The 27,723-nt window shown below is 40.0% G+C and overlaps 1 protein-coding gene across 2 annotated transcripts in view; it reads left to right on the top strand.

Annotated features, from left to right (window-relative positions):
* LOC117056133 (sodium channel protein type 2 subunit alpha-like) overlaps positions 1–26,993 on the top strand; it is a 63,783-nt gene extending 36,790 nt beyond the window's left edge. For both annotated transcript variants that reach the window (XM_033166272.1, XM_033166282.1), the window contains exons 19-28: positions 11,247–11,367; positions 12,346–12,500; positions 12,812–12,985; positions 16,911–17,033; positions 19,805–20,086; positions 20,406–20,459; positions 20,860–20,997; positions 22,172–22,276; positions 23,396–23,666; positions 25,069–26,993. In XM_033166272.1, the coding sequence (XP_033022163.1) occupies positions 11,247–11,367; positions 12,346–12,500; positions 12,812–12,985; positions 16,911–17,033; positions 19,805–20,086; positions 20,406–20,459; positions 20,860–20,997; positions 22,172–22,276; positions 23,396–23,666; positions 25,069–26,261 (2,616 nt within the window). In that variant the 3' untranslated portion in view covers positions 26,262–26,993. The remainder of the gene's footprint in view (positions 1–11,246; positions 11,368–12,345; positions 12,501–12,811; positions 12,986–16,910; positions 17,034–19,804; positions 20,087–20,405; positions 20,460–20,859; positions 20,998–22,171; positions 22,277–23,395; positions 23,667–25,068) is intronic.
* Positions 26,994–27,723: the final 730 nt, after the last annotated feature.

Below are 27,723 nucleotides of genomic sequence, written 5' to 3'. Positions count from 1 at the left end.
GTAGAAGTGCTCGCCTCCTCATCTCCATGCTTCAGCATGAAGAGTGCTCCCTAACTTTTACTAAGCTGAAGCATCCAATGGAAAAGCGCAGGTAAGGTGTAGGGCGTAGAGGAGTTGGAATCAATGATGCCCCCTTGCCACACACCTCAAGTTCCTTAGAGCATTCCCCTGGAAGTTGGTATTTAAAAAGCTGAACGAAAGTTGGGGGGGACTTAACTTAGATGTAAAAAACCCCAGCTCTGCCCTGCTTTCCTCACATCCGTGCTAATGGGAAATGACTTGTCAAGACTATCACTGAAGCCTAAAAGAAAATGTAAAGTGGTTTTGAGGAAAACCGCACTAGGCAGAGGCCTACGGGAACGGGCTGGCCAGGATCCAAACCCTTCCATGTGCAAACAGAAAGTGTGTCTGATCCACACACACACGTGTGTGTGTGTGTGTGTGTGTGCTAGTTTGAGTAGCAGCCCTTCACACCTCATGGAGTGCCAATCTGGGGGGGGGGGCTTAACCTTGGAGGCATTTCAAGGTGCTTGCCATGAAGGAACAGAGAACTACATCTAAGCACTTTGGATTGCAGCTGTGCTGAATAATCATTGAAGTATTTTATTTGATAGATTGTTACCAAAACAGCAAGTATTAAAGTTCTTGATTATTATTTAGTCACCTATGTGAGTACTCCAGAAAAGATAAATAAACAAACAAAACATTTTATGGAAGAGGAATAAAATGGCATAAATTCAGGAAAAACGAAGTCTGGATATCTACCGTACTTAGGTTCTGAAGTGATCTTGCCTTGGAAATGTATGGTTTTCATTGGGGAAAGCTTTAAAGTATGGCATTTCCTATTTTAGACAGAAGTATCTCTTTTTGTCCCAATCTCTTTCTTCCATATCTCCATATCTTCCTAATCTCTTGATCCTTATTATATGCAGGATCTGTAGTTTTACTACTGATTAAATACTTGGTGGTTTGGTGACGCACATAATTATTGACAGGTATTTATTTGAGCTGGCTGTATTCAGTGGGTCATCTTGACATCAAAAATTTTATTTGATTCCAACGTGAGTCAGAATGGCCAAAGAAATGATCTAACATTATTATAAACTGCTATCTAAGGGGACAATAATCTCAGTGAGTGGCATTGCTGAATAGAAAACATAAATGAAGCCTACATCCTACTTTATAGAGGGCAGCCCTCTATTTGAAACGCTGTCAGAGGACACTTCTCTGTTTCAAGGCAACCTCTGTCCAAATGCCTATCCGATCCAAGTCTCCTTTAAAAATATTAAAGCATTGGTTTGCATCAAATTTGCAAATAACGTACATAAAAAATCAACAAAATCTCACCAAAATGGTGAATTCCTATGGCCAGTTGTGCAAATAGCTACTAAATGTTGCTAAGCCTTTCACCAGCAATTCCATATGGTGTGTTCTGGAAGCACTGGACATTTTTTAAAAAATAAGATTATCTTTTAAAGTTTCAAAGTCAAAATGTTTTTGTGCATTTGTATGCTGTATAATTTACTCTTACAGCTCTCTCTCTCTCTTTTTCCTGTTCTCAATAATTTCTTGTAGTGGTTTCTTAACCAGCTATATAACATTTATAAGAAGTGCATCCCCAATTCCTTCCTCTAGACTATTCTGTCCAGCATTTCTTTTCCTCATCATTAGGTCTTTGGTGTTCTGGTCTTGAAGTACTATAGTTAAATGAATTCACTGATTGGTTGAGAGTTGATTTCATTTTCTTACCCAGTGACACTTCACCTGTTATTAGTAGTTTTGATTTTGATTTTTTTAAAGGATATTTGTTTCCTAATACCTGGTTGAGAATATATTCTGTGCAGTTTAAACTGATGTTTAATTTGCAATTTTATTTATCTTAAATTGGAGTGTAACTGTGTCCAAAACTAATGGAAGTGTTTCTCCATAATAGAAGCAACTGTTCTTGTTTTCTTCTTCTTTTCAGTTGTGTGGCTCAAGACTTTGAGGGTTGTGCAGGAGCATAACTTCTAAGATTCATACAATAGAAAGAGACACATTTAGTTTAACACATTCATTCCTTGGGCCCCGCCCCTGGAATTTTCATAATTAAGATCATGGGGAAGCCTGTCTAACTGAGAAGCTCCAGGACATCTTTGCAGAAAAATTCTGAAACAACAGCCCTTCCCTCAAAAAAGGAACAGTAGAGGTCTCTGTTACTGAGGAAAACAAACTAATTGCCATTTCTATCTTCTTCTTCTTTTGTCTTTGGTTCATCAGATCCTTCTGCAAGCTATTGACTACAGTGTAAAATGCAGAATGGTTAAGAAACCAGAAAAGGGAAGAGAATAAGCCTTTTCTCTTTATGCTAAATAATGCATTAATTTAGGCTGTAGTCCAAGAGACCACTAATGATGGACAGACCATTTTTTAACAAGTTACACTTAATATATTTCTGGATTAAAATAGGAATCCTAACAAAGGGGACCACATTGCAGAAGAAGGAGTTTTGCCAGATCAAAATGTTCCAGAACGTGGTTCTTGCTTTAACAAAGTAATAGAAATCTAGGATGTCTCCCACTCCCCCCAAAAAACAAGTTGCCTATCACATTAGAATGAAGAACTTCACTTAAATAGTTGTGTTCCTGTGTGTGCTTATTTGCAGTAAATTCCAATTTAACTCAGAGAGACTTGCTTCTGAACGCTCATGTGTATATTGAGCTTTAAGTTCACAAAGGCTTGGCTCCAGTCAACTTTGGGGAGGAGCTCTAAAACTCAGTCTCCTTACACCAGCACTTTTCCTTGCCATAGCTGGCTCGCCTGGGGAGGAAGAGTGAATTTAAGTGGAGGGAAAGAAGGCCCAGTGTCCGCAGTTGGTTCAGTGGTCCTGTTCTTCTGACTGATCCCTACAATGCCAGCTGCTGATTGTGGATCCAGACTCATGCTTCAGAAGGAAGAAGGGGGCCATACATAATCTCAGGATCCTCTCCCAATCTCTTAACCATAGTTTAACAACTGTAGGCATTACACCACCAGCACATGAAACAAAATTAAGTAGCCGTGACTGCTATACCTTCTTCATAGTGATCCCTGTTACTCTGATTATGCACACATAGACCATGTGGGGAATCTGTGGCCTGCCACTTGTTAGACTACAACTCCCACCATTCTTGATCATTGGCCATACTGGGTGGCGATGATGGGAGTTAGATCCTGACAATATCTAGAAGGCCGCAGGTTCCCTGGCCCTGATGTAGAAGGTTCTTAAGGATGTAAACTGAATTCTGCAACCAGCCAGTTATCTGTATATACCTTTTTGCAAGTTTGATAATTATATCTTTAGCTCTCTCTCTCTCTTTTTTTTTCCTTCCTGAAAATGTTCTAAAGCCATGTCTGAATGCTAGCCTCCAAAGAGCAAAAGACTGGAGGTACTATATAATGAACTTCATTGCCTGCCATTCTTACTTCTCACAGGGGTAAAACCAAGCAGGAGCAATCAAGAATGCAGCTCTGGTCCTTTTTAACCAGGTAGATTCAACGTACCGCCACCCTTGCACAGGTTACTTAAGCAAGTTATACATACATAATCACACTTTCTGGTGAATATTGACTGGCCTGCATGCTACTGAGCTATGTTTCCTTCCCTGCCCATTGCAAGACGGTCTAGACATGCACAGCTGCTCTCTGCTGAGTCCTGTGACTCACACATCACAGCATGGTCAGGCAAGATTGGCAACCCCAACATACATTTTGATTCTGCTAATGACTTTCCTAGATGTATTTGATTATCAAGTCCTTTCAATAGCTACTGCATGACCTATAGGTTTTGTAAGATGGATCATGAACTGACAAGAATGTTGAACTCTCCAAAGGCCAAGGGGGAAAAAGGGAGCATGCATAGTTTTTAAAAAGAATAAAAACAACCCTTTTTGATTCAGCCCTTATAAATGTGGCACATATTTAATATTGTCGTCTTCTTCAGAAGGGGACGACGACACATTAAATATAATTTCCAATTTTAATTGCTTCCTGGGTTTCTCTGTTCTGTCTATCTATATATATATACATGCACATCTTTCTTGAACTGTTCTTTCAAGGTGTTGTCATGCAAGGTTCTCTAAACCTAATACAATTCCTCTAGAATTTGTTTGAGGATTTTCATATATTTATTATGATTCAGTACAGAATATGGGCAAAAAAGTAGTCACAGAACAAATGTATGGGGGAGGGAGAATCTATGGTTGGAAGAACAGCTAAAGCACTCTCAATCTAGCACCAAGCAAGGCAGTAGGTAGAGAGGTTGGAGGGGAAATAAATATGCCAGCTCCCAGGCTGACATATTTTCCCTCCCATATCAGAGGTGGGATTGGGATCTTCCCTGATCCACCCATTTTCTCTCCCTATCTGTGCTGGAGCATTAATAGCAGAAGGGGGGTGGTTGTGGAGGTTTCCATGGACACCACAAGGAAGGTTCTGGGGCAAACCTGCTTCCTCTCTGCCATTGGAGAGGGACGTCTTCTGTATCCTATGGTTGCTGGGATACCTCCCGGGGATTACAGAATTGTACCCTCATTGTTGTTTCTTTATATATATATATATATATATATATATATATATATATATATATATATATTTATCAAACAATGCACTTAAAACAAAGAAACAAACCAAAAGGGGTACATGTTTTCTGATCAATTATTTGATTTTGACACATGGATATTAATAGTGGTAAAACAGAATAAATGCCAAATTCAAACCAATAATTCATACTCATTCTTCAGAAAATGCTCTATAGTCAATTTTATGCTTTTAAAATTCCCAGAACATTTGCTTTAATTTTTTTTTAAAGCAAACATTTGTTGATGTTTTAGCAAAAAAAAAAGTGATACTTCTGCAGTCTGAGTGATGCTTGCTGTTCCAATTCAGAAGGTTTCAGTGGCAGCTGCCAGGCAAGCAGCAAGCGAAGAGATGGTTGGATGCACCTTGGCCTTTAACAATAAGATGCTGAAAGCTGTGGTAATAATGAAATCACAAGATGTTATAACAGAGTTTGTACTAGCCAGCTTTCACACTTGTTCACAAATGAGTTAGAACTCTAAAAACAACTTGGTTTGTTCAGGTTTTAATCTTCTTTGATCCTCAAACGTAGGTAATAGCCAATTTAAAAATTAAAGTCAAAATAAAGTGACCAATTTTACTATTGACATATTGCTGTTCACTAACAGACAGGTCAAATAAAAGCAAAAACATATTTGATGATACTCCTGGGCTAGGAGGCGGTACCACACAGAATGCTTTTCTGTTTGGTTTGCTGTCCAAAACAGACTACATCTGCTACAGGGATCTGCATCCTCATGGCAACTTTCCCCATTACCTGGCCATATATTTTACTGTGGGAGTGAATTCCCTGCTGCCCACCATTAATGTGGATCAGAGGTAGAGAAACACATTACATAATGGTCCAGCTCATGCAATGCGTTCTCTTAAACCAGGGATGTCCAACTTCCAAGAGACTGCGATCTGCTCCCACTATAATAATACTGGCAGTGATCTACCCTTTGGATTAACCAAAGTTGTTGAGCTTTCTTGGCGGAGTCAGCCCCCCCCCTTTTTTTTGCAAATGGATTTACTCTCCCTTTTTGGTTATACAAATCCTGTCTTTTGGCAATGCAATAACTGGCCACCCTGATCAGTGGTATGTTGGTAAACATAGGAAAGACATTAAGAAATCATTTTAAGCAAATTGTTGAGGACTGCTTTCTTGGAATATAAAACACAAATATTGTCAGGCTGCAGTTCAGGAAGAGGCTTTGGTTGAAGGGGAGAGAAACATTTTTTTTTTTGTCTTACTCTCTAAGCAACTAAAACCTTTTTTTAAAAAAATCAGAAATGTGACTCAGTTGTAAAAGAAAATGAGAATTATTTATCTGAGAGTTTGTCAAGTCTCAGGGCAATTTAGAATGGTCAAACCATATCTCAAGCTGACTTATTCCTGATAATTTATAATGGCTGAATCCCTTTGTTTATTTTACTGTCACCTGAATCATGAGATGGTTTGTAAAGCTTTTAACATTTGTATAAAGGCCTGCTCCTGCTCCCATTGAAGCAGTGTCCAGCGAAAAGCAAATGAGAGCAAGACCGGGCTTTAAGTGAATGCTTTAACAATGGAAATGGGTCCCCCTCCCCCCATTAACATGCTGTTGGGCAGAGCTTGTGTTGATTATTCTTTTGTGGGCAAAAAAATCAAGAGCTGTGCTCAAATCCAAAAGAGGCTGCTAAAGTGGTTGTCCTATTGCTACCTACTCCTGTTTAGATGATAACTGCTGCGTACTATCCAATGTTTTATGATTCCAATTATTTTTTTCCCATAACATTTTTTTTAAAAAGAAGAAGAAGGTGGGTTTCTGCTTTTCTTGGTGCAGTTTCACTAGTATTGCACAGGCTTCTGCTCTAGTCAAGCATGTTGTTTTGCTGATTCAGGCCTTGGGAATGCTGCATCATCAACAAATGCTTTCTAGTGTGCTCCTTGTGGGTAATATGATGTTCCCTCCCTAGTAGTGCACAGCGGTGACCTTTGAGAGGTATCTAATGGAAAATGGCCTGATAACACCTTGTCTCAAACGGTTCGTGTTTTTTTTTAAAAAAAATGCAAAAGTAATTGTGTAAGTCAGGGATGGGGAAGCTGTGCCATAACAAATGCTATCGGACATACTGGCTGGAGCTTCTGGCAGTTGGGAGTCCAACAACATCTAGAAAGCCACAGGATCCCCTTCCCGGGTATAAGTTATATGAGGATGTTTTTTCCTAGTTTGCTTGTTTGAATAAGAATGCTCATTAGAGGAGAGATACCTGTTGCCAACTTCTATTTCATTCTGTTCTTTTAAATTTAAATTACGGTGTCAGGATTTTAATTATTTTAAATGTAGCTTCAAGTGTATAATTTGTTAGAATCATTAGAGATGTTTAAACTTGGGCCTGATTCTGTTGTTTAAGGATGCACTGTAGCCAGTAAAAATAAAAAAAATGCTCACCTTCACCTGGTTCATAGATAACAAGGAATAATTATTCCCCACTTTACGGATGAGTCGTGGCATGGCATGCCTCAGGCTTGTGAACTTCCCATTTGACAATTCTCACCTTTCTTATCAGGAATTTTCAATGTTGAACTAACCACAGTTCCCTGTGACATCCAAGTTCAGGGAACCATAGTTTGTTCCATCTGTGTTTTCAGAACAACACAGAAACTGAAATCAAGGTTTGTTCTCACCACAGTTTTAATGTATGCCATGGGGAGCTGTGGTTTGTTTAAAACTAGAAGCAAAGGCATATATGATCTTTCAGGTGCAAAGGAGCAAGAGAAGGGAGTGGGGAGTGCATGAGCCCAAGATTCACCATAGTTCATTCATGAAGCAGTAAACCATGGTATCCTGTTACATCTAAACCAGGCTATTCAGTTTGAGTGGTTGCAGATTTTGCATTAAGTTAATGGTTTCAATTTAAATTGTGTAATATCAGATAAATAATACATGGATTTGTTTAATATAGCTGTTCAAGTTGGGAGGCATTTTGCTTTCAATTTACCCAACTAAATGAAACGCAAATCCTCCTCACTGTGTGCTGAAGAAATCACTGTGTTCAGTTGCAAATTTTTCTTTGAACTAGCCTTTACAATTGCACTGACAGGAAGGAATGAGCCTTTAAAAATGTGCATTAGTTAAGAAATGCGACTTAATACAAAAGGAGCTCTTAAAACTTCCTTTCTTGCTTAAAGTAGGATCCGTATGCTTACAGTCAAGGTATGTTTTGTTTTATCTGTTAGGAAATAATATCTGCTATTCCTGCTATGTTTGGCTATTAAGTCCTATCCAACTGGAGAAGGAGAGGGAGGAAGCACATGCAGCTGGGGGAGGGTGATCATATTGAATTTAAAAAGTGAATAAAGTAAAGTATATTCACATGTATATATATTTTACAAATGACATGTTGTAAAGATGGTGTTGCTGTAATGCCAACTGAGAAATCAGTTTATGGGATATACAAATATATATCGTTAAACATATATGCCATTGTAAATTTAAAACAATGGCGTTTGAGTTTGATTGCAGAAATAAGCACGATTCTGCAATGGACAGTTGTGAAAACCCAAATGCCAGTTTCTTCATCCCCCCAGTTAAAGTAAGTAGCTGGAAACGTGCTAATACAGAAGTAACCAAACACTGAATTTTGCTTTCTGACAAACACATTGTTACTCACATTAGTTCAGACTTATACTGAATGAGTTGGCCATACGCAATTCTGCTCACCCCTTCCCATTTGTGTAATGTCTGAATAGGACTGCAGCCTAAAGATTCAAACCCAGTGACTGAGTGGGTTATTTACTTGTATAAAGGCATGGTTGATTTTACTACTTAATCTATCATCTTGGTTCTCATATTTATTCTCATATTTTAAACTTAATTCGTTTCAGCAAGCTAACTTGGAGAATTCTTCCTGGTTTTTTAATTTGCCTAACAGCAAAATACATCCAGGTTAATAAAAAATGTCATGCTCAAATTCTCAAGTGATGTAATTCTGTAAAAGCTCAGTTTTAGTCAGCTTCTCCACAGCACAAAATCAGTAAAATTACACATTTTTCACCACCACTTAAGGAATTGCACCATCAGGGCCAAAACAAAATAAAATAAAAAAATTCCTTCAAGTACCACCTTGGAGACCAACTAAGTTTGTTCTAGGTATGAGCTTTCGTGTGCATGCACACTTCTTCAGATACTTCTTCAGAATTTTTTATTTTATTTTGATTTTTTTTTTTCGTGTTGATTATGGCAAACCAACACAGCTACCTACCTGCATCAGGGCCAAGTTAGACATGCTGCCATTTGTGTAATTAGCTATTACAAAGAGGGCATGAATAATTACTTTATGTGGCCACATAGGTTTCCAGCTCAAAGAATTCCTTTTTGTATTTTAATATGATACAGAAATATATTTGCATAATCCTCCCTTTGACATGTCAGTGCTATTGCCAGACAAATTGCTTTAACAAACTTAGATCAACCTTCATTTAATTTGCTAAGAATATAGGTCAGGGTTTCTAGCATTAGTGCAAACTGTGTAACATTGAACAGTTTGCTATTATTAGTAGTAGTAATTATTTTTGCTTTCTACATAATATTTCATAATGTTTTAAAGGGTGTCAGTATAACAATTATTTAAAGTTGAAGAGTGAATTTCTATAACATGCTAGTGTTAACATTTAAAAAGCTATTCCAAATATAACACATGAGGATGCATAAATATAGGACAAATTCACAAGTTCTCCTTCAGATGCTGATCTAGTGAAAGATGTTCCTTTGCCAGGATAGCCATACAGTTGCCAATTTTGTGCTCAGTTAATGGCACTTTGAACTGAATGCCTCTGAGTATGCACAGATAGTCCCCTCTCCCCAAAGGGGGAAACAACAGAATGGGAATTTATAAACAGCTGCCTAAAACAACTTCCCTGTTGGATACAATATAAATAAGCAAGCAAGGGACCAACTGATCAAACCCCTACTGGGAAATCTGCTGGGGAAATCTGAAGCCTCCCATATTAAATATCTTTTGGGATATTTTTGAGAGCCAGTGTGGTGCAGTGGTTAAGAGCGGTAGACTCGTAATCTGGGGAACCGGGTTCGCGTCTCCACTCCTCCACATGCAGCTGCTGGGTGACCTTGGGCTAGTCACACCTCTCTGAAGTCTCTCAGCCCCACTCACCTCACAGAGTGTTTGTTGTGGGGGAGGAAGGGAAAGGAGAATGTTAGCCGCTTTGAGACTCCTTCGGGTAGTGATAAAGCGGGATATCAAATCCAAACTCTTCTTCTTCTTCTTCTTGGGTGACAGGTCTAATGATATTACACAGGCCAAGGTAAAGTTTCTTTCGGAAGTCAAAAGAAACAAAGATAATCAAGCTCGGGACAAAACGAAATGACCGCCTCGGTTTTTCTCTCTTTCGTGGTTGGCTGTCTTAACTGTATTTTGTTCTGAAATTGTTCTATGGGTTTTTGGACCACAATAAAGATTTATTATAATATAAATAATGTGCTAACCTCGTTGCCACTGCACTACAAAACCCGACAAGTGCCCGTCTGCTTACAAAGTTTATATGGGCAAAGTCTCTTGAGCATGTGCAGTATAATTTTCTATCCGAGGTCGTAAAATGTAATTTGGTATTTTATACATTTTGGTTCGGTCTGGCTGCCTAGAACAGTGGTGTCTCCATTGGGTGCTTCATTCAATGAGAGACAGCATGTCACAAAAGGCCAGGCAGACACTCAATAGTGGGGGAAAGCTTTCCTCATGCAAGCATGGCTGGTTTGCTGCCTCACCTGTTTAGCGGCCAGGACCCTTGTGTTCATCCTTAAATGGTTCTGTTTCTGGTCACATGGCAGTGTGGCAGTATGGGGCACCTGGATCTACATTAAAATGCAAATTCCCCCCACACATAGATGCACATAATATCCATATTTTGTGGTAACTCACACCAGCACACTGACATAACTCAGCTAGATTTTTGTGTGGATTGAATTCTGACAAGCAGCCATGAGAATCCAATTCAGGCTGGGTTTCCAAAATTATTATGGCAGAGTAGCAGCCTATTTTAATAATAATTAATAATAATAATAATAATAATAATAATAATAATAATAATAATAATAAATGGAGTCCTACAGTAAATAGCAGGGTTATTTAACATTAATTTGCTAGTTTACTCTTCTTCTGAAATTAGTAAAGAAACTTTGGACAACAGGCTATTTTCTATCATTTCTCTCTTTAGTGATCCAGTTTTTCTTGAGTGGGTGAGGCATTAACAACAGACACACCTAAATTTAATATAATACAATGAAAGGGTTTGCAAATAGTTATCCAGCCCTACTTATGTTGGAATTCCTATACACAGTTGCTTTTCTACAACATAAGGAAATACTCAGGCTTATTGTGAGAAAAGGGAAACACAGTTTGAATAACATGCTTTTATTTGCCTTAAAAACAAAACAAGCAAACTTAGGCTGCAATCCTATATCCAAGTTACCGAGGAAGGGGTAATCCCATTGAACTCAATGGGGCTTCATTCTGAGTTGACATAGATAAGAATTTGTGGTTCCATCTGCTATGCACTGCCAATATAAATTTGGAAGAGTGCTGTCATACTTCACTATCTCCTTTTGAGTGCTGCATAAAGTTGCAGGGGGGGAAAAAACCTTCTTTTTTCTGTGGGATTTTATTTTCAGAAGTTAAATGCAACCAGCTCATCAGAAGGCAGCACAGTTGATATTGCCCCGCCTGGAGAGGGTGAACAGGCAGAGATTGAACCTGAAGAGGCTCTTGAACCTGAAGCCTGTTTTACAGAAGGTAACAGGGAGACAAAATAAACAAGTTGTGTTTGACAAATTAACTGTGGACTGCAGTTTTGCTGTGGCACAGCTTGCCACCATAGCCAAGATTCTTTCTCTGCTTCCAGCAGCTGGCGGGATACAAGGTGGGTTTTTGAATTTAGCCTACCTGTGAAATTGACCAATCACAGGTTGGCTCAGGAGGGCTGACATAGTGAGGGCAGAGATGGCCATAGACTCTGCGGGGTCTTCATTCAGGTCCACTTCCCAGGCATAAATTTAGGGCCACCTCCTTGCCTTTCACTGCAGTTGGATTTCAGATCTCTTTCCCCACCTCCCTTTATTCAGAGTATTTTCATCATACAGTGTTTGGTTGGTTCCTTGCTATAGATGTTCTTGGTCGGCATATTTAGGGCCAGGAAGGAATTTTGCCTCCAGACAAATTTGCTGGTCTTGGGGTGTGGAGGGGGGCGTGTTTGCTTGCCTCATAGCAACTGTCACAACTTGGGTGGATAAGGCATTGGACTAAAATCCCTAGTCTTGAATAGTGGGGAAGGGTTGTACATATTTACACCCCCCCCAAAAAAAAAAAACCCTGGGTATCCCTTTAAAGGGATCCTAGAGAGTGTTACTGTCAGTACACATCAGTACTTCTGAATGTCGTTAAAGGATTTTGGATGTGCTAGGGTTGCCATACACCTGGATTTTCCTGTACATTACCAGGATTTCTTAGACAAATCAATTGAACAATTGAGGCTCAACAATTTTAGGGGTGTCCTGGTTTTTACTTTCTGAAAAATGGCAACCCTAGGATGTGCCTTTTAACATTAAGCCATAACAGCAACTATCCTCTTTCCTCACAAGGTTATTATAAGGGAAATCCATATATACAGTCCTCAACTCTGTGGATGAAAGACTGGTTTCTTTAAAATTCTGAAATAAAGATAACCATAAACATTTATTCCAAAATTTAACAGTTTAATATCCTTGTAAACAGGCTGCATCAAGAAGTTCCCATGTTGTCAAGTGAGTATAGAAGATGGCCGAGGAAAAATCTGGTGGAATTTTAGGAAAACCTGCTACAGCATAGTCGAACACAACTGGTTTGAGACGTTCATTGTTTTTATGATTCTCCTCAGCAGTGGTGCTCTGGTGAGCAAAAATAAAAAAATAAACACCTGCTATTTTCTCAGATTTTACAATGGACATTATAGAATGTATGGTGGCTAGTACAGTTACTTTCAGGTTTGGAAATGTTTGGTAAATAATCATGATGCACAGATATTGTAGGATAGGTGCTTTAAAAAAAAAGAACCAAGAATTCCTGCTCTCTTGCTAATTGTTTGGTAATATGTTAGCAGTAGAATATGAAGCAGAAATGAAATTTTACACCTGTATTTTAAAAAATAAGGTTTACCTCTGTGAACGATAAAGCAATGATTCCATCCTCCTCCCTGCCCCAGGCCTTTGAAGACATATATATTGAACAGCGCAAGACTATCAAGACCATGCTGGAGTATGCTGACAAGGTCTTCACGTACATCTTCATTCTGGAAATGCTTCTGAAGTGGGTGGCCTATGGCTTTCAAATGTATTTCACCAATGCCTGGTGCTGGCTGGATTTCCTCATTGTTGATGTAAGTACTTGAAACCCATGGTTTGCTTTGTTCCTGTGAAGTCTCCTCGTTATTTAGATCCCAAACCTAAAAACATTACCGTAACATCAAGAATAGTAATACCGCAAAGTTGACCTGAGAGTTGGGTCCTTTGCATCTGTCTTCATGAATCCAATCATGATTATTCAGTATAATGTGAGGAGTGGCCTATATCTATCCATGTTAGCAAACCAAATACAGGTGAACCATCAGTGCTGACCTTGCCTGATTTTTCCAGTTCAAGTGCCACGTTTTCACTGATTCATTTAAACTTTAATTGCATCACCATAAAAGCAATAACAAACCACCAGTTTAAGAAGTTGGAAAACTGCTCTGGGCATGTGAAGTGGGAAGATTTTTGCCTCACAGAATGTTCAAAAAAGAAATTGTGCTGACATGAAGAAAAATCACCCACCATGGAACGTGAATGTCTTGTAACACAGTAACAGTCATTAAAAAAAATATTATTTGTACAAAAGTTAAAAAGGAAATAGACCATGCCTGCAGGCTCAATATCAAATATATGAAAATATGTATGTGGTAAATAACAGTACAGTGCTGTTGATATTTGATTATTTTTGGGGAGGACGGATGGACGGACAGCTGCTTCCTTGAGCAACGTGAAAAGATGAAGCCTTCTTTTTTAGTAGTTGTGAAAACGACGCTTGGAGCTACTGTTATTAGAGGCTGTGGAACTCAGCAATTATACAGTACATCTAAAATAAACAGTTGGTTTTCTTTCTAAGAAGATTGTGGTACAATGTGGTGAAAGCTGTGAAGCACCTCTGAAACTCTTATTACAACAGGGAGAAAAAAACCAGAATGAATTAAAACGTTGGAGGCCAAAAGATCTTAAGTTTGGATGACAGTTTTTAAAAGATGAGCTGCCAAGTGTTGTTTTAAAAATGGTCATATGGAATGTGTTTGTTTTTTTTTTTTGTTTTTTTAAAGGAAGCCATTCAAAGCAAATATCGATAAAATGACTATAATGGTAAAAACCCAGCTAGAATCTTTAGAGAGGCAAGGTACCAGAACAGAAATATGTTACCTGCACAGGTGGGCAGTCTGGAGTGCGTGCCAGGCTCAACAATTGATCAAGACTATGGAGAGACCAAGGAACAGTGGATAGAATCCATCCAGGACATGCCATACAGTTAGGGATGCTTAGTAGCCCACCCTCTTTCTGAGCACGGCCAAAAGGACCAACCACTGCTCCTTAATAGCCGCTTCAGTGAGATATGCTCAGTTGCATCTGCATATCACTCATCCTGCCACTTAACAGAAACAAGTGTCAAAGTAAGTCATAGTGACCAAGAGGATGCAGTCTTCCTCCGCCCCCATCGTTCAGCCCGGACACTGAGATCCAGCGCCGAGGGCCTTCTGTCGGTTCCCTCACTGCAAGAAGCAAAACTACAGGGAACCAGGCAGAGGGCCTTCTTGGTAGTGGCGCCCGCCCTGTGGAATGGCCTCCCATCAGAGGTCAAGGGAATAAACAACTACCTGACATTCAGAAAATACCTGAAGGCAGCTGTGATGGCCTGGGAGTCAGACTCTGATGCTGAACCTGAGGGATCCCAGCCTGCACAGGATTCCCCGCCTCCAGAACCAGCTGAGCCGGGGCCAGGGCTTGAGCCTGAAGGATCCCCACCTGTGCTGGGTCCCCAGGTGCAGGCATCAGCAGAGTCTGCTCTGGCTCCTGATGGGAGGGAGGACCCATTGCCTGCAGGTGCTCCACTCCCAGCCTCTTCAGAGGAAGCTGAGGCTTCCCCTGGTTCCTGTAACCCACCATCCTCTCCTGAGCTACAGAGGCTCAGGGCAGAGAGGCGAAGGGAGTTAAGTGTCTGCAGGAGGAGTGCTCGCCTCCAGGCCCAGAGGAGAGGCGAGTCTCCGGAGGATCGGGACCGCCCTAAGCATAGGGCCAGATAAAAGCCAGCCAGACCCAGCCCAAGTTGCGTGAGCAACTTAGTTGCAAGCGTGTGCTCAACCTGCAACCTTGTGCCTGAACCTGCCTTGGACCTTGACCTGCTTCCTGCCTCGCTCCCCCGCCGGACTGACCTCCTTGGACCCCTAGACCCAGGACTGGACTTGGACCTCGCTTCATGGACAAACCCTTGGGCCAGCACAGCAGCCCTGTTTAGGGAGGTTTTTTAAACTGTGATATTTTAAATGTATTTTAATATTTGATGGAAGCCGCCCAGAGTGGCTGGGAGACCCAGCCAGATGGGCAGGGTACAAATATATTATTTATTTATTTATTTATTTATTTATTTATTTATTTATTTATTTATTTATTTATTTATTAGGACAATGTTATTCTAAAATCTTATATATTACCTGAGGCAGCTTTAGGGGGGGGCAGAATAGATGTTTATATAGCCTACATACAGAGGAGCTGTTGAGAATCACTGACTGAACAAATAATTGAGCTTCTCCCAGTTAAGCTCGAATTGTCAAACTATACCTTGATAATAACTGATTGTCATGGTGAGATGTCAGCCTGAAACTTGTGTTATTGTCCCAGTTTTTGCTTATCTGATAGAATAATTTGATGCCTGCAATGAAATCATAAGGATTGAGAAGTGGGGAGTTAACTTTCATCCTGATTTATCCTGAGCAGAGTGGAAACTAATGCTCACTTCCTTTCCCCCCTCTGTGCAAAGGGAAAGAATAGTAGGTTAGCTCCCATATTCTCTTGCTGTACTTTTAACTTCCTGACACTTGTTATGTCAGTGTTCCTAATGAAAGTAGGCTAAAATAACACATATTAATCTCACCTTTCAGTGCCTTATATCTCCCGAACCGCATTCCTTCCTTCTTTTCTTATTCTGATTTATCTCATTGCTTGAGAGAGGGGCGGAAGCAAGCAAGAAAGTGTAAAACAAAAGAATAAGTAATTTACAATAGCCAAGAACACATCCACAGTTTGAAGGGGTGTATGATTAAATCTGCAGATTCCTCTCAGCATGATTTAGAAAGGTTTGGAGTAATTCTTTCCCTCGTACTTTGCTTTCTCTCCATTGAACATGCCACCATGTTCTTGTCTGATCTTAAGACGTTTCTCAATAGGGTTAGGCCTTGTTATTACTCATATGGGCAAATGTGTCTTGCTTTTACAACACCACTTTCCACAGTCAACTCCTTTTGCAGCGGGAGCTCAAGGACTTTGTTTCACAGACGAAGTGGGATGGGTAAAGAGGATCATGGCAGGGCCCCCCAAATTAGCACACACGGGGGCCTCCGTCCAACTCAGGCTCTGTCCCTCTCAGACTCCTGGCAACTTTTTCAGGAGGAAAAGAATTCCCCAAATGGAAACTATACAACAGGGTTTCACGTCCTTTTGCAAGCTCTTGGCACTCTCTTCCCTGCTCAGGTGATACACTGGAACTGACAGGGAGCAGCAGTGACTAGCGACCCTGAAGGCAGCAGTCAGGAGACCTAGGCCTGGCCCTGACCTTCGTGTTATGGCTGGGTTCACAACCACACCGTGTGTCTGTTTTGCAACAGGGTAAAGGCGAAGACTGTAGTTATTGGCAGAGCACGTGTTTGGCATGTAGAAGGTCCCAGATTCAATTCCTAGCATCTCGGGGTAGGGCTCCTGTCTGAAATCCTAGAGGGCTGCTTCCAGTCATGTGGATAGTACTGAGCCTCAGTTTGAAGACAAGTTATGGGCCTCGGGTCAAGTGAATCCTGGTTCTGTGGTTTTAGAAGACATCTGAAGGCAGCCCTGTTTAGGGATGCTTTTAATATTTGATGAATTATTGTATTTTAATATTTTGCTGGAAGCCGCCCAGAGTGGCTGGGGGTATAAATAAATTATTATTATTATTATTATTATTATTACCTTGTTCTCTGTCCGTATTATAAGGAAACGCACTAACATGTTTTACCTTTTTTCCCCCACCTGCAGGTTTCTTTGGTTAGTTTAGTAGCCAATGCTCTGGGCTATTCTGAACTGGGTGCCATTAAATCACTTCGAACACTAAGAGCTTTGAGGCCTTTAAGAGCCCTGTCACGATTTGAAGGAATGAGGGTGAGATAGCCATGAAATGACCCTGAAATAATATGTGCATGAAACATGACTATCCACGCAGAATAAAGAATGACAAATCCATGTTGAAATGTTGCACTATATATATATATATATATATATATATATATATATATATATATATATATATATTTCTTTATTGCATGCCACAGTCACCAGCATTTCTAAAAGTTTTTCCGTTCTACAGTCTTTGGGGAGGTTTCCTTCTCAGCCAAGCATTTACATCTCGGTCCCTTGCATGTATGTTGCTTAAAAGTTATTTCAGGATTGTATTGGTTGTTTTAGGACACTCCAGAATGATCAGATTTGTGTGTGAGTGTACAGGGCTATGTGTACTTTGCAACTCCCAGATTAAAATATTGAGGTCAGGCAGTCCAAAGTTTGCAGCAAGGAAAGCTGGATTTTGGAACATCATTGGGTTACACAGACTGAGAAATTGTGCATTTATATTTCTATGTTACATAGTTTGTTTGGCAATTTTTACCATGTTGCATAGTCTTATGAGTCATGGGAGGGCCAAAGGATTGAACTGAAGCAGCTGCACTCCTTCCCCCCCCCTCCCGAAAAAAAAGCTTGTTTAGCCTCATGCCTGGGTTCTGAGCTTTCAACAAACATTGCCCACATACTTTCAAGGATACTTTTGCAGGCAGAAGAGTTATAAATGCTGTACCAGGCATAAGATCCTGCACTCCCACATACATACAGCCCTGTATGCATTCCTGACAAGGCTACACAGCATTAAATAAAAGCTGCATGTTTTCAATCTGAGCATCACTTGAAAACAGAGAACATGTTGAAGATGGCTTAACTGCTTTCATTTCAGCAGTAGAATACAGGTGAGTGTGTTCATGGTTTAATAGTTTAACCTAGTGAACTTGTGGTCAGGAATCTATACTCAAATCAAAAACCTTTTAACAACACAATATCCCAGTGTTTAAAGGTCACCATACTAAGGACCTAAACCTGAAGACTGAGGGAGCGCACATCACGTAAAGGATAAAAGGCACAAATTTAGTTTTCAGGGTCTCAAAATTCCAGATTGTTCTGTCATGAAATCCAACAAGAGACATGAATTCTGCTTATTGGAATTTGACACATAGATAATTAGATGGTGCACAGGACTCCAACCTTCAGACTCTCACAAAATTTCCACACAAATTTGTAGGCCAAACGGGGGAGAAGAAATCTTTTAAGAGCTGCATAATCCCTAGAATCAAATCTTCCTTTCCAAAGACAAAATTGGACTGGATTGCCACTACTGCAGGTGACATATAATACGTGTTCCACCTTTCTTAGATTGTTTAGTGTGTCATTGCCTGCACTTAGGAACTCCCTATAATAATACCCTTTTTGGGTACCTGCTAAAAACATTCATGTTTAGACAAGCCAACCCAGATGCTTAGAAAATTGAGGCAATTTTAATCCGTTTTTAGTATTTTAACTTTTGTATGGTTTTAAAGTATGGTTGTGAATTTTTCTTGATTTTACTGCTTTATCTAGTTTAATGCAAAACATGTTCGTGCTCACGGAAGGGCTTTTGATTCAGCATCCACTAATGGAAAAGGAAGAGAAGGCGGTTTTTACAAATTCCTTATGCACTTTCCAACTGGGGGGGGGGGGTCCCCCAAACTCTGGAGCTAATTTGGAGGAGGGGCACTGGGAAATGCAGTGGTGAGGGGGAATATGCTAAAAAATATTGCCCCCTCTTCTCTTCTGTTAGCAGACACCTCTGCTGAATCAAAATACCTCCTGTGAACACAAGGGCATGAATTGGATTCCGCACTTAATAGCAACATCCAGTGAAATGTGCATTTGCCTACAAAAACTCAGGCTGCTTCAGAAGTCGTATCTTCATTTTAGAGCGAAGTCAAATCAATGCACATAGTTTTCCTAAAGAGAAGTGTAGCTATTTCATAAATTAGTCTTGAATTTATTTGGCTATATTTAACAGGAATATGCATTTCTCCTTCTACAAAGCTTTGCAAATTTAAAAGGCTTATTAAAGAATTAGGGTTGAAGACTGAGTGCTTGGTGGAGAAAGTCTTGTTGCTTTACAAGACATCTTAAAACCCAGGCAGTTGAGAGCCAGTGTGGTGTAGTGGTTAAGAGCGGTAGACTCGTTATCTGGGGAACCGGGTTCGCGTCTCCGCTCCTCCACATGCAGCTGCTGGGTGACCTTGGGCTAGTAACACTTCTCTGAAGTCTCTCAGCCCCACTCACCTCACAGAGTGTTTGTTGTGGGGGAGGAAGGGAAAGGAGAATGTTAGCCGCTTTGAGACTCCTTCGGGTAGTGAAAAGCGGGATATCAAATCCAAACTCTTCTTTTGTTTGCTTCAGCATCTCAGCCATTCCCTGTTTGAAGGCCTAGTTTGTTGCAGTTATCAGTCTTTGATTTATATTCTTGGTGTTTAACTTTTCTCTCTCTCTTTTTCCCTGCCTAGTGCACGCAAATGTTACGATTCCATCTTGCCACTATCAGGTTTTATTTTACTTTTTGCACTTACTTGCTTTCCCTGTAGAGTTTAGTTCCTGCTTCTTTGTCTTTGTTTTTTCGCACTGTACCATTAACAACGGGATTTTCTATTAACATGCATAAAAAACCCCACATATATGTGTGTATATGTATTTAAAACAGCCTAAGTGTCGAAATTGTAAAGACGCGAATAGAAATTTGGAAGCTATATTCTTCAGCTGTAAAACATAAATCGGAATTTCTTTTTCTTTTTTTCTTTTCTGTCCAATTTTCATGATAGGTGGTTGTCAATGCTCTGGTTGGCGCGATCCCTTCCATCATGAATGTGCTCTTGGTTTGCCTCATATTCTGGCTGATCTTCAGCATCATGGGCGTAAACCTGTTTGCTGGCAAGTTCTACCACTGTGTCAACACCACGACAGGTGAAATGTTTAATATTAGCGAAGTTGACAATAAAACTCAGTGTGAGGAGCTCATCAACGAAAATCAGCCTGCCCGGTGGAAAAATGTGAAAGTAAATTTTGACAATGTTGGAGCTGGTTACCTCGCTTTGCTTCAAGTTGTAAGTAGTTTAGTTTTCCTACTCTATACTTCCTGCATAAAATGCCAGTGAATAGGATCAGGTTCTGAGGTTCTGAGAATTATAGGATTATAGAGTTGGAAAGGGTCCCAAGGGTCATCTTAGTCCAACCCCCTGCAATGCAGGAATTCTGCCCACAGCCATCCCTGGGTGGGCTCGAACCAATAACAGCCAGATGTGCTGACCCATTGCGCCACAGGAGGTGTTGATACAACCCCTCTGCCAAATTTTGACATCAACATTCCCTGCATACATGTCTGTATGTTTACAACTGTGCTTAATGTTTGCATTTTATCTGCAGGCTACTTTTAAAGGATGGATGGATATTATGTATGCAGCTGTTGATTCAAGAGATGTAAGTATCAATATACATTCCATCATACATGTAAGCACTAATTCTTGAATACGTTCTTGTACGTTACCTTCTGATGGTAACTCGTGGGAGTCCGCTTGGCAATCCCTGCAGTCAAAATATTGTTGATTTTTCTGTGACGTACAGATGACTAGCCCATAGGTCTGCTGAACTAAGGAACTAAAAAAAAAAAAAAACGCTCAACTTTTGGGCTCATTGTTTATAACACAGTAATTGCATACAGATAGATACACATGCTAGGCTGTTTCATCATCATCTTCTTCTTCTTCTTCTTCTCTTCTTTCTTCTTTTCATTGAATTGCTGTGCTTTGAAGGAAATGGGTGGTTGTTTTCTGCTTCGTGTGTCTATGTTGAGATCCTGCAATTTCTTGTTGGATTGTAGGTAGAAGATCAGCCGTATTATGAGGACAACCTCTACATGTATCTTTATTTTGTTATCTTCATCATCTTTGGGTCATTTTTTACTTTAAACCTTTTCATTGGTGTCATCATAGATAACTTCAATCAACAAAAAAAGAAGATAAGTATTTAAGACGTTTTCTCTATGCTCTGGAAATAAAGCTACAGTGGTACCTCAGTTTTTGAACGTAATACCATGGAAGACCATTCGAGTTCCGAAACATTCAAAAACCGAGGACTCAATAGCCGACCACTAGGCCTCTGGATCTTGCACTCAGCGGAGGCCGCATGGCATGTTTGACTTCCAAGGCGTGTTCGAAAACTGAAGCATTTACTTCCGGGTTTTCAGTGTTCGAAAACCAAAGCGTTCAACTTCCGAGACGTTCGAAAACCGAAGTACCACTGTGCTATAAATATTTGGTGTGGGTTTTTTAATCGCCAGACCCAAGTCCTGCCTGGTTTGAAGTAATCGTCTTAGAACATTAAAAGAGTAGACAGTTTTTCATTTATTTAAAATGCTCGCTTTAGAAGCTGACATTTATTTCTGCTCCATCCCTGGTGAACTTGTAGTAAAAAAGAAAAAAATGATTTAAAAAAGTATGATATCACTTAATGACCCTGAGAGTGTTAACCTGTAATGTGTAACTTCACCTGAATTTACTTGGTTTTTTTGGCGGGGGGGGGTATATATTCCGCTTTTCTGTCTTTATAAAGACAGCAATCAAGTCTAAATGAAACATTGAAAACACTAAAAACATTACAACACAGCAGCAAAGCCAGAAAAGAGGCAAACTGAATGCACAATTAATCTTATTGTGAGTCCTACCCACCACTTGATTATGCTAAGAAAAAGCATAATTTACAGTGTTGACGAAAGGGCAGCAACAATGGAACAATAGGCTTCTTGCACAAATCTGGTCGAGGACCCATAATGACTACCTGTCCATGATTCCTCTGATAACAAGATGTTAGGGGGAATGACCCCTGCTGTTCATTTAAGTGGATGCGTACCTGTGGGTCGTGTTGACGTTCATGATTTCCCGACCATTTAGGACCATAAAGGCCGAAACCAGCACTTTGAACTGGGCCCATGAAATAGCTTGGTAGGCTATCAATATGGTGTGATAATGAGAGTAATATGCATCGGCCTATGAAGGCTCTCATTGGCCTCTAGTATAGGCTGGAACTTACGTGGTGTTTTAACCAGTGTTTTAAAATGCTCTCAGTTAATCAGAGCATAAGTTAATCTGCGGACGTGGTTTGTAATATGATTTGTTTTCGTTTCATTTCTTCACTTTGGAGGCCAGGACATCTTTATGACGGAAGAACAGAAGAAATATTATAATGCCATGAAGAAATTAGGGTCTAAAAAGCCACAAAAACCTATACCTAGACCAGGGGTAAGGATTTCTTTCTACTTCATATGTTTGAAAAATTCAGCAATGTCTATCGAAAGTCTGTCTAAGCCATTTAATATACTTTTTTTAAAAAAATCTAAGCAGTACGCAAAAATAACGTGAAAAAATAAAACTATAAACTTCTTTATCCTGGGCTTCGATACCTGAGAAGTTTGTTTACAACTTATTTTTGTGACTGGTTTGTTTTAGACTGTTTTAATATTTAGACTCATAAAATTATAGAGTTAGAAAGGACACCCAAGGATCAACTAGTCCAACCCTCTGCAATGCAGGACTATGCAGCTGTCCCATAGGGGGATCAAACTTGCAACCTTGGTGTTATCAGCCCCATGCTGTCACCAACTGAGCTACATGGCAATGGTATTAATATTGTAAATTGTTGTAACCTGCCCTAGGACCTTATGATGAAAGATTGGAAGAAATAATAGTAATAACAACAATAGATACAGGTAAAAAGAGGGATTCAGAAATAACCAGGTCCCATCTTACGGGTCAGGGAAAGCCTGAGCCAAAAAATATGTCTTCACAAACTCTCTGAAGTAACCAATAGGTGATGCTTCTTGTGTGGCAGGTGAAAGAGCTTCCACAGTGTAGAGACAGTGGCGACAATTTGCTACCTGCTCTCTGCTTTCATTCTCAATTATACCCTAATCATGTTTCCCCCACCCCTTACATTATCAAATACACTAATATAGGGTGAAATTATTGTAGTTTATGTTGGCCAGTTTAAATATACGAAACTTTAGGTAGCAGTGCCCTTAATATTTTGGTTCACCACATGCCTGACTCTTAGGGCAGCTCAGATGAAATTTAGGTTGTTGATTGCTTTTCTGGTGGCCTCCCAACAATGTTCAAAGAAGCAAGAGCTCTAGCGATTACTTCTCAAAAAGCTAAGGTGCTAGGAAGCAGATTTAATAGCCTGATCCTTCAAAGGAAGAGGGCAAGATAGATATATGATAGATAGATAGATAGATAGATAGATAGATAGATAGATAGATGATAGATAGATAGATAGATAGATAGATAGATATAGATGATAGATATGTTTGTAAAGAGAGTTATTTTCACATTGTTCACATTTTCTGTTTTTATTTTTAACAGAACAAATTCCAAGGCATGGTCTTTGATTTTGTAACAAAACAAGCCTTTGACATCAGCATCATGATTCTTATCTGCCTTAACATGGTCACCATGATGGTGGAAACAGATGACCAAAGTAAAGAAATGGAAACCATTTTATCTAGGATTAATCTAGTGTTCATTGTGCTTTTCACTGGAGAATGTGTACTCAAACTGATTTCACTCCGTCATTATTACTTCACCATCGGATGGAACATCTTTGATTTCGTAGTTGTCATTCTCTCCATTGTAGGTAAGAACCATTTCTTTCCATGGAGGCGCAGCCTGATGAGCCTTTTCACAGATTGTGTTCCATCGTGTCCCCGTCCCCGTCCCCCGCTTCTCAAACTGGAGAAGTGCTTATATCACACCCACATAATTGTAAATGATGAATGGACACCTGTCTGTTGCACGATGTAAAAGCAGTGGGAAGGCATGATTGGTTGTGACATCCTGTTGTGCTTACAAACAGAAAATAAATAAATCTATACATATATGCTGGCTACATATGACCGTATGATGAACACTTCCCCCTAGACATATATAATATTTCATGAAAGTATCTGTGAAGGTAAGAGTGATATTTGTTGACAAAAGTTATCATGTATGTAGATCCTACCAAAAAACCCACAAATTTGCTTCATCATATATCCTAACCACAGTCTGACTAGCACTCTAAAGTTAGCCAAACCATTTTGGAATGATTTTTAAAATCAGTTTTTAATTAATTTCTGTTATACTTCTTACTAGTTTTGTTATGCTATCAAATTAGCAGTTGTAAAATGTGCTTACAATAACTGAAGATTAACAAATGACAAAACAGAATATTTGTTTTTCTTCATTGTTAAGCTTCATGTATATTAAATTACACCCACATAGTTGTCCCAACAATTTTCACATTGTAATTAAAAACAACACACGTTTTCAATATGTTTTACAAGATAACCTACTTCCCTGTGGTTATACTTTGTGTACCTCTGTCTTATGTATTAAGAAAAACATTAATATTTACAGTATGAGCACAACTGGGACATAATAAATTACATTCACATGCTGACATCCATGCTGTGTTCTCTTTCCCTGTGACTAATATGGTCATATTCAAGGCATCCTAGAAAAGAGCTCACTTTGCTTTAGATTTCTTTCACCCATGGAGCTAGTTCACCTAGCACACTAAACCATAGTTGGTTTTAAATCATGTTTAATTGTGAAAATGTCTCCCACTCCTTACATAACTTCCCCCTCCATGGGTGCCACACACAACAGAAACAAACCATAGTATATCTTGTCATGTCATGTCATGCAAACCCCCAAAGTGGTTTAATTTTTAAAATAAATAAAACATGTGTGGTAAGTTTAAAATGTCAAGAACAAACCTTGGCTTATTTCTGTCTTACCACAATCATGGTCTGCATGACACAACAAGCCATACTATGGTTTGTTTGTGTTGTGCAGAGCACCCACACGGGAGGTGTCTGAAGATGTTCAGGGAGTGAGAAGGATATAAACTATAATTTAAAACAAACTATGATTCATCACAACATGCAAACCAGCTCGTAGCATGAATCTTGGGCATAATGTCCAATTCATGTTCCTACACAATATGAAACATCTGGTTATAAAACTTGTGTTGCATTAAATATTTTTCTTTGCAGGTATGTTCCTAGCAGAGATTATTGAGAAATACTTCGTGTCGCCCACCTTGTTCCGAGTGATCCGACTTGCCAGGATAGGTCGCATCCTGCGTCTCATCAAGGGTGCTAAAGGGATCCGCACTCTGCTTTTTGCCTTGATGATGTCTCTCCCTGCCTTGTTCAACATCGGTCTCCTCCTTTTCCTGGTCATGTTCATCTACGCTATATTTGGGATGTCCAACTTTGCCTACGTGAAGAGAGAAGTGGGAATCGATGACATGTTCAACTTTGAAACTTTTGGCAACAGCATGCTCTGTCTCTTTCAAATCACCACCTCTGCTGGATGGGATGGGTTGCTAGCTCCCATTCTCAACAGTGGGCCACCAGACTGTGACCCTAACAAAGACCACCCAGGAAGTTCAGTGAAAGGAGACTGCGGCAATCCCTCCGTTGGGATCTTCTTCTTTGTTAGTTACATTATCATATCATTTTTAGTTGTAGTGAACATGTATATTGCTGTGATTCTGGAGAACTTCAGCGTTGCTACAGAAGAAAGTGCTGAGCCTTTGAGCGAGGACGACTTTGAGATGTTCTATGAGGTTTGGGAAAAGTTTGATCCGGATGCAACCCAGTTTATAGAGTACTGCAAACTCTTTGACTTTGCAGCTTCTCTGGAGCCGCCTCTTCTCATTGCAAAACCAAACCACGTTCAGCTTATTGCGATGGATCTACCCATGGTAAGTGGTGACCGAATTCACTGCCTTGACATCTTGTTTGCCTTTACAAAGCGTGTTTTGGGAGAAAGTGAAGAAATGGATTTGCTCAGAGTGCAAATGGAAGACCGGTTCATGGCAGCCAACCCTTCGAAAGTGTCCTACGAGCCAATTACAACCACCCTGAAGCGAAAGCAAGAGGAAGTGTCTGCTACGATCATCCAGCGGGCTTTCAGGCATTTCCTCTTAAAACAAAAAGTAAAAAAAGTGACCTCTATGTATAATAAAGACAAGTGCAAAGACGGCATTGCCCTTCCCATCAAAGACATGATCCCTGATAAATTTAACAGGAACTCAACTCTGGAGAAAACAGAGGAAAGCTCCTCCACCACCTCCCCGCCTTCTTACGATAGTGTTACGAAGCCAGGCAAACAGAAATATGAAAAGGGCAAAACGGACAGAGACTATAAAAGTAAAGATGCCAGGGCTAGCAAAAAGTGAAGCAAACTTTTTACGTTCTTGTTTGTGTGCAAATTTGTTTACAGCCTTTGAAAGGGTACGTATCCTGTCAGCGAGACTCCCTTGGGAGATTTATGCCAAACCTGCCAGTTTATACTTTATAAATATATTACATAGAATATATCTATATATGTATATAAACAGATAAAATCTCTCTAAAGGTCAGTGCCTATAACAAGACAGTGACCCCTCGTCACCAAACTAACTCTGTAAAACAGGGTAGGAGCCTGCTGTACTCACTCACAGCCGGCAGGGTGGAAGAGAGACAGACAGAAACAGAGACAATATGGCTGCTCCAAGAGGTGCACAACGCTATAGCCTATGTGTTTAATATACTGCAAGACACTTGGTCGGTAAGTGTTTTCACTGTGTGTATTTCAACTGCCACATTTGCCATATTTTTACACACACACACACACACACACACACACAGTGTAGGTGGGTTTATCATTAAAAACAAAAACAAAAATCACAGGGTGTTTACTATTATATGTGACTATTTTTGTAAAACGGGTTTTCTGTTGCGGCGGGAGGGAAGGGGTGGAGTTACCAGGACCATGTGTTCTACTCTCTGATTCTCTGTCACATGCAGACAGAGAAGCAAACTGCATGAAGGCATGCTGCGCTTAACAGATCCTGCATGGAACCGACATGACGTCATCAGGCAGAGTTTTAAACCACTTCCGTATTTCAAGATTGGCTCTGATGTTTTTTATGAAAGCGATTTTACACCTTCTGTTGACCAGTCAGGCAAATCCTCTTGTGCCTGCAGTTGATAAAATAATAATAATCCCCAAATGGATTATTTTTATGCTGATTACTCAATCCGAGCACACACATACACACCATCTTAGTCCTAGGTATTTCTCTAAATCCAGCCCTTTGCCCAATGTGAGATCGTCTCTGAATGGAACAGTCACTTCCGTCACAGGTTAATTCCCAGTACCGAGCATCTGTGCAGCAGGAATAGGGAACAGACAAAAGTGTCCCATGCCAGAGGTGCCTGTTGACTGGTCAAATGGTTTCGGGAGAAAAGTAGTGCAAAAATAGGCCCGGAAATGGGCAAAACAGGATAGGGTCTTAAAAGTATTACTTTGTCTTAAAAGTACTGTATAGTCCTCTGCTCTCAGTATAGTTCATGCCTAAATCCTAGAAACAAAGACAAAAAAACAACAACACCAGTTTAACTCTGTGATGTAAATACTCATTTTATAGTTGTACATATTTGAGCACACAAGCAAATGGTTTGGCCACAGTGTATTTCTGCAAACGTGCCACAGCAGGTCTAGCTTGCAAGCTCTCGGCAGGTGATATCTTATATTCTGTACCATTACAGATAACTGGGAGGGCACACCGGTGCATGTGAATATTGCCTTTGCTACGACTGCACCTTGCTCCTTCCATGATCCACTTTCATTTTCTAGAGGAAGTAGTGAAGTGAATG

This window comes from Lacerta agilis, chromosome 1, assembly GCF_009819535.1.
Source record: "Lacerta agilis isolate rLacAgi1 chromosome 1, rLacAgi1.pri, whole genome shotgun sequence".
In the NCBI taxonomy this organism is placed as follows: Eukaryota; Metazoa; Chordata; class Lepidosauria; order Squamata; family Lacertidae; genus Lacerta; species Lacerta agilis.
Note: the sequence above shows the minus strand (reverse complement) of the source record. Positions and strands in the feature narration are given on the sequence as shown.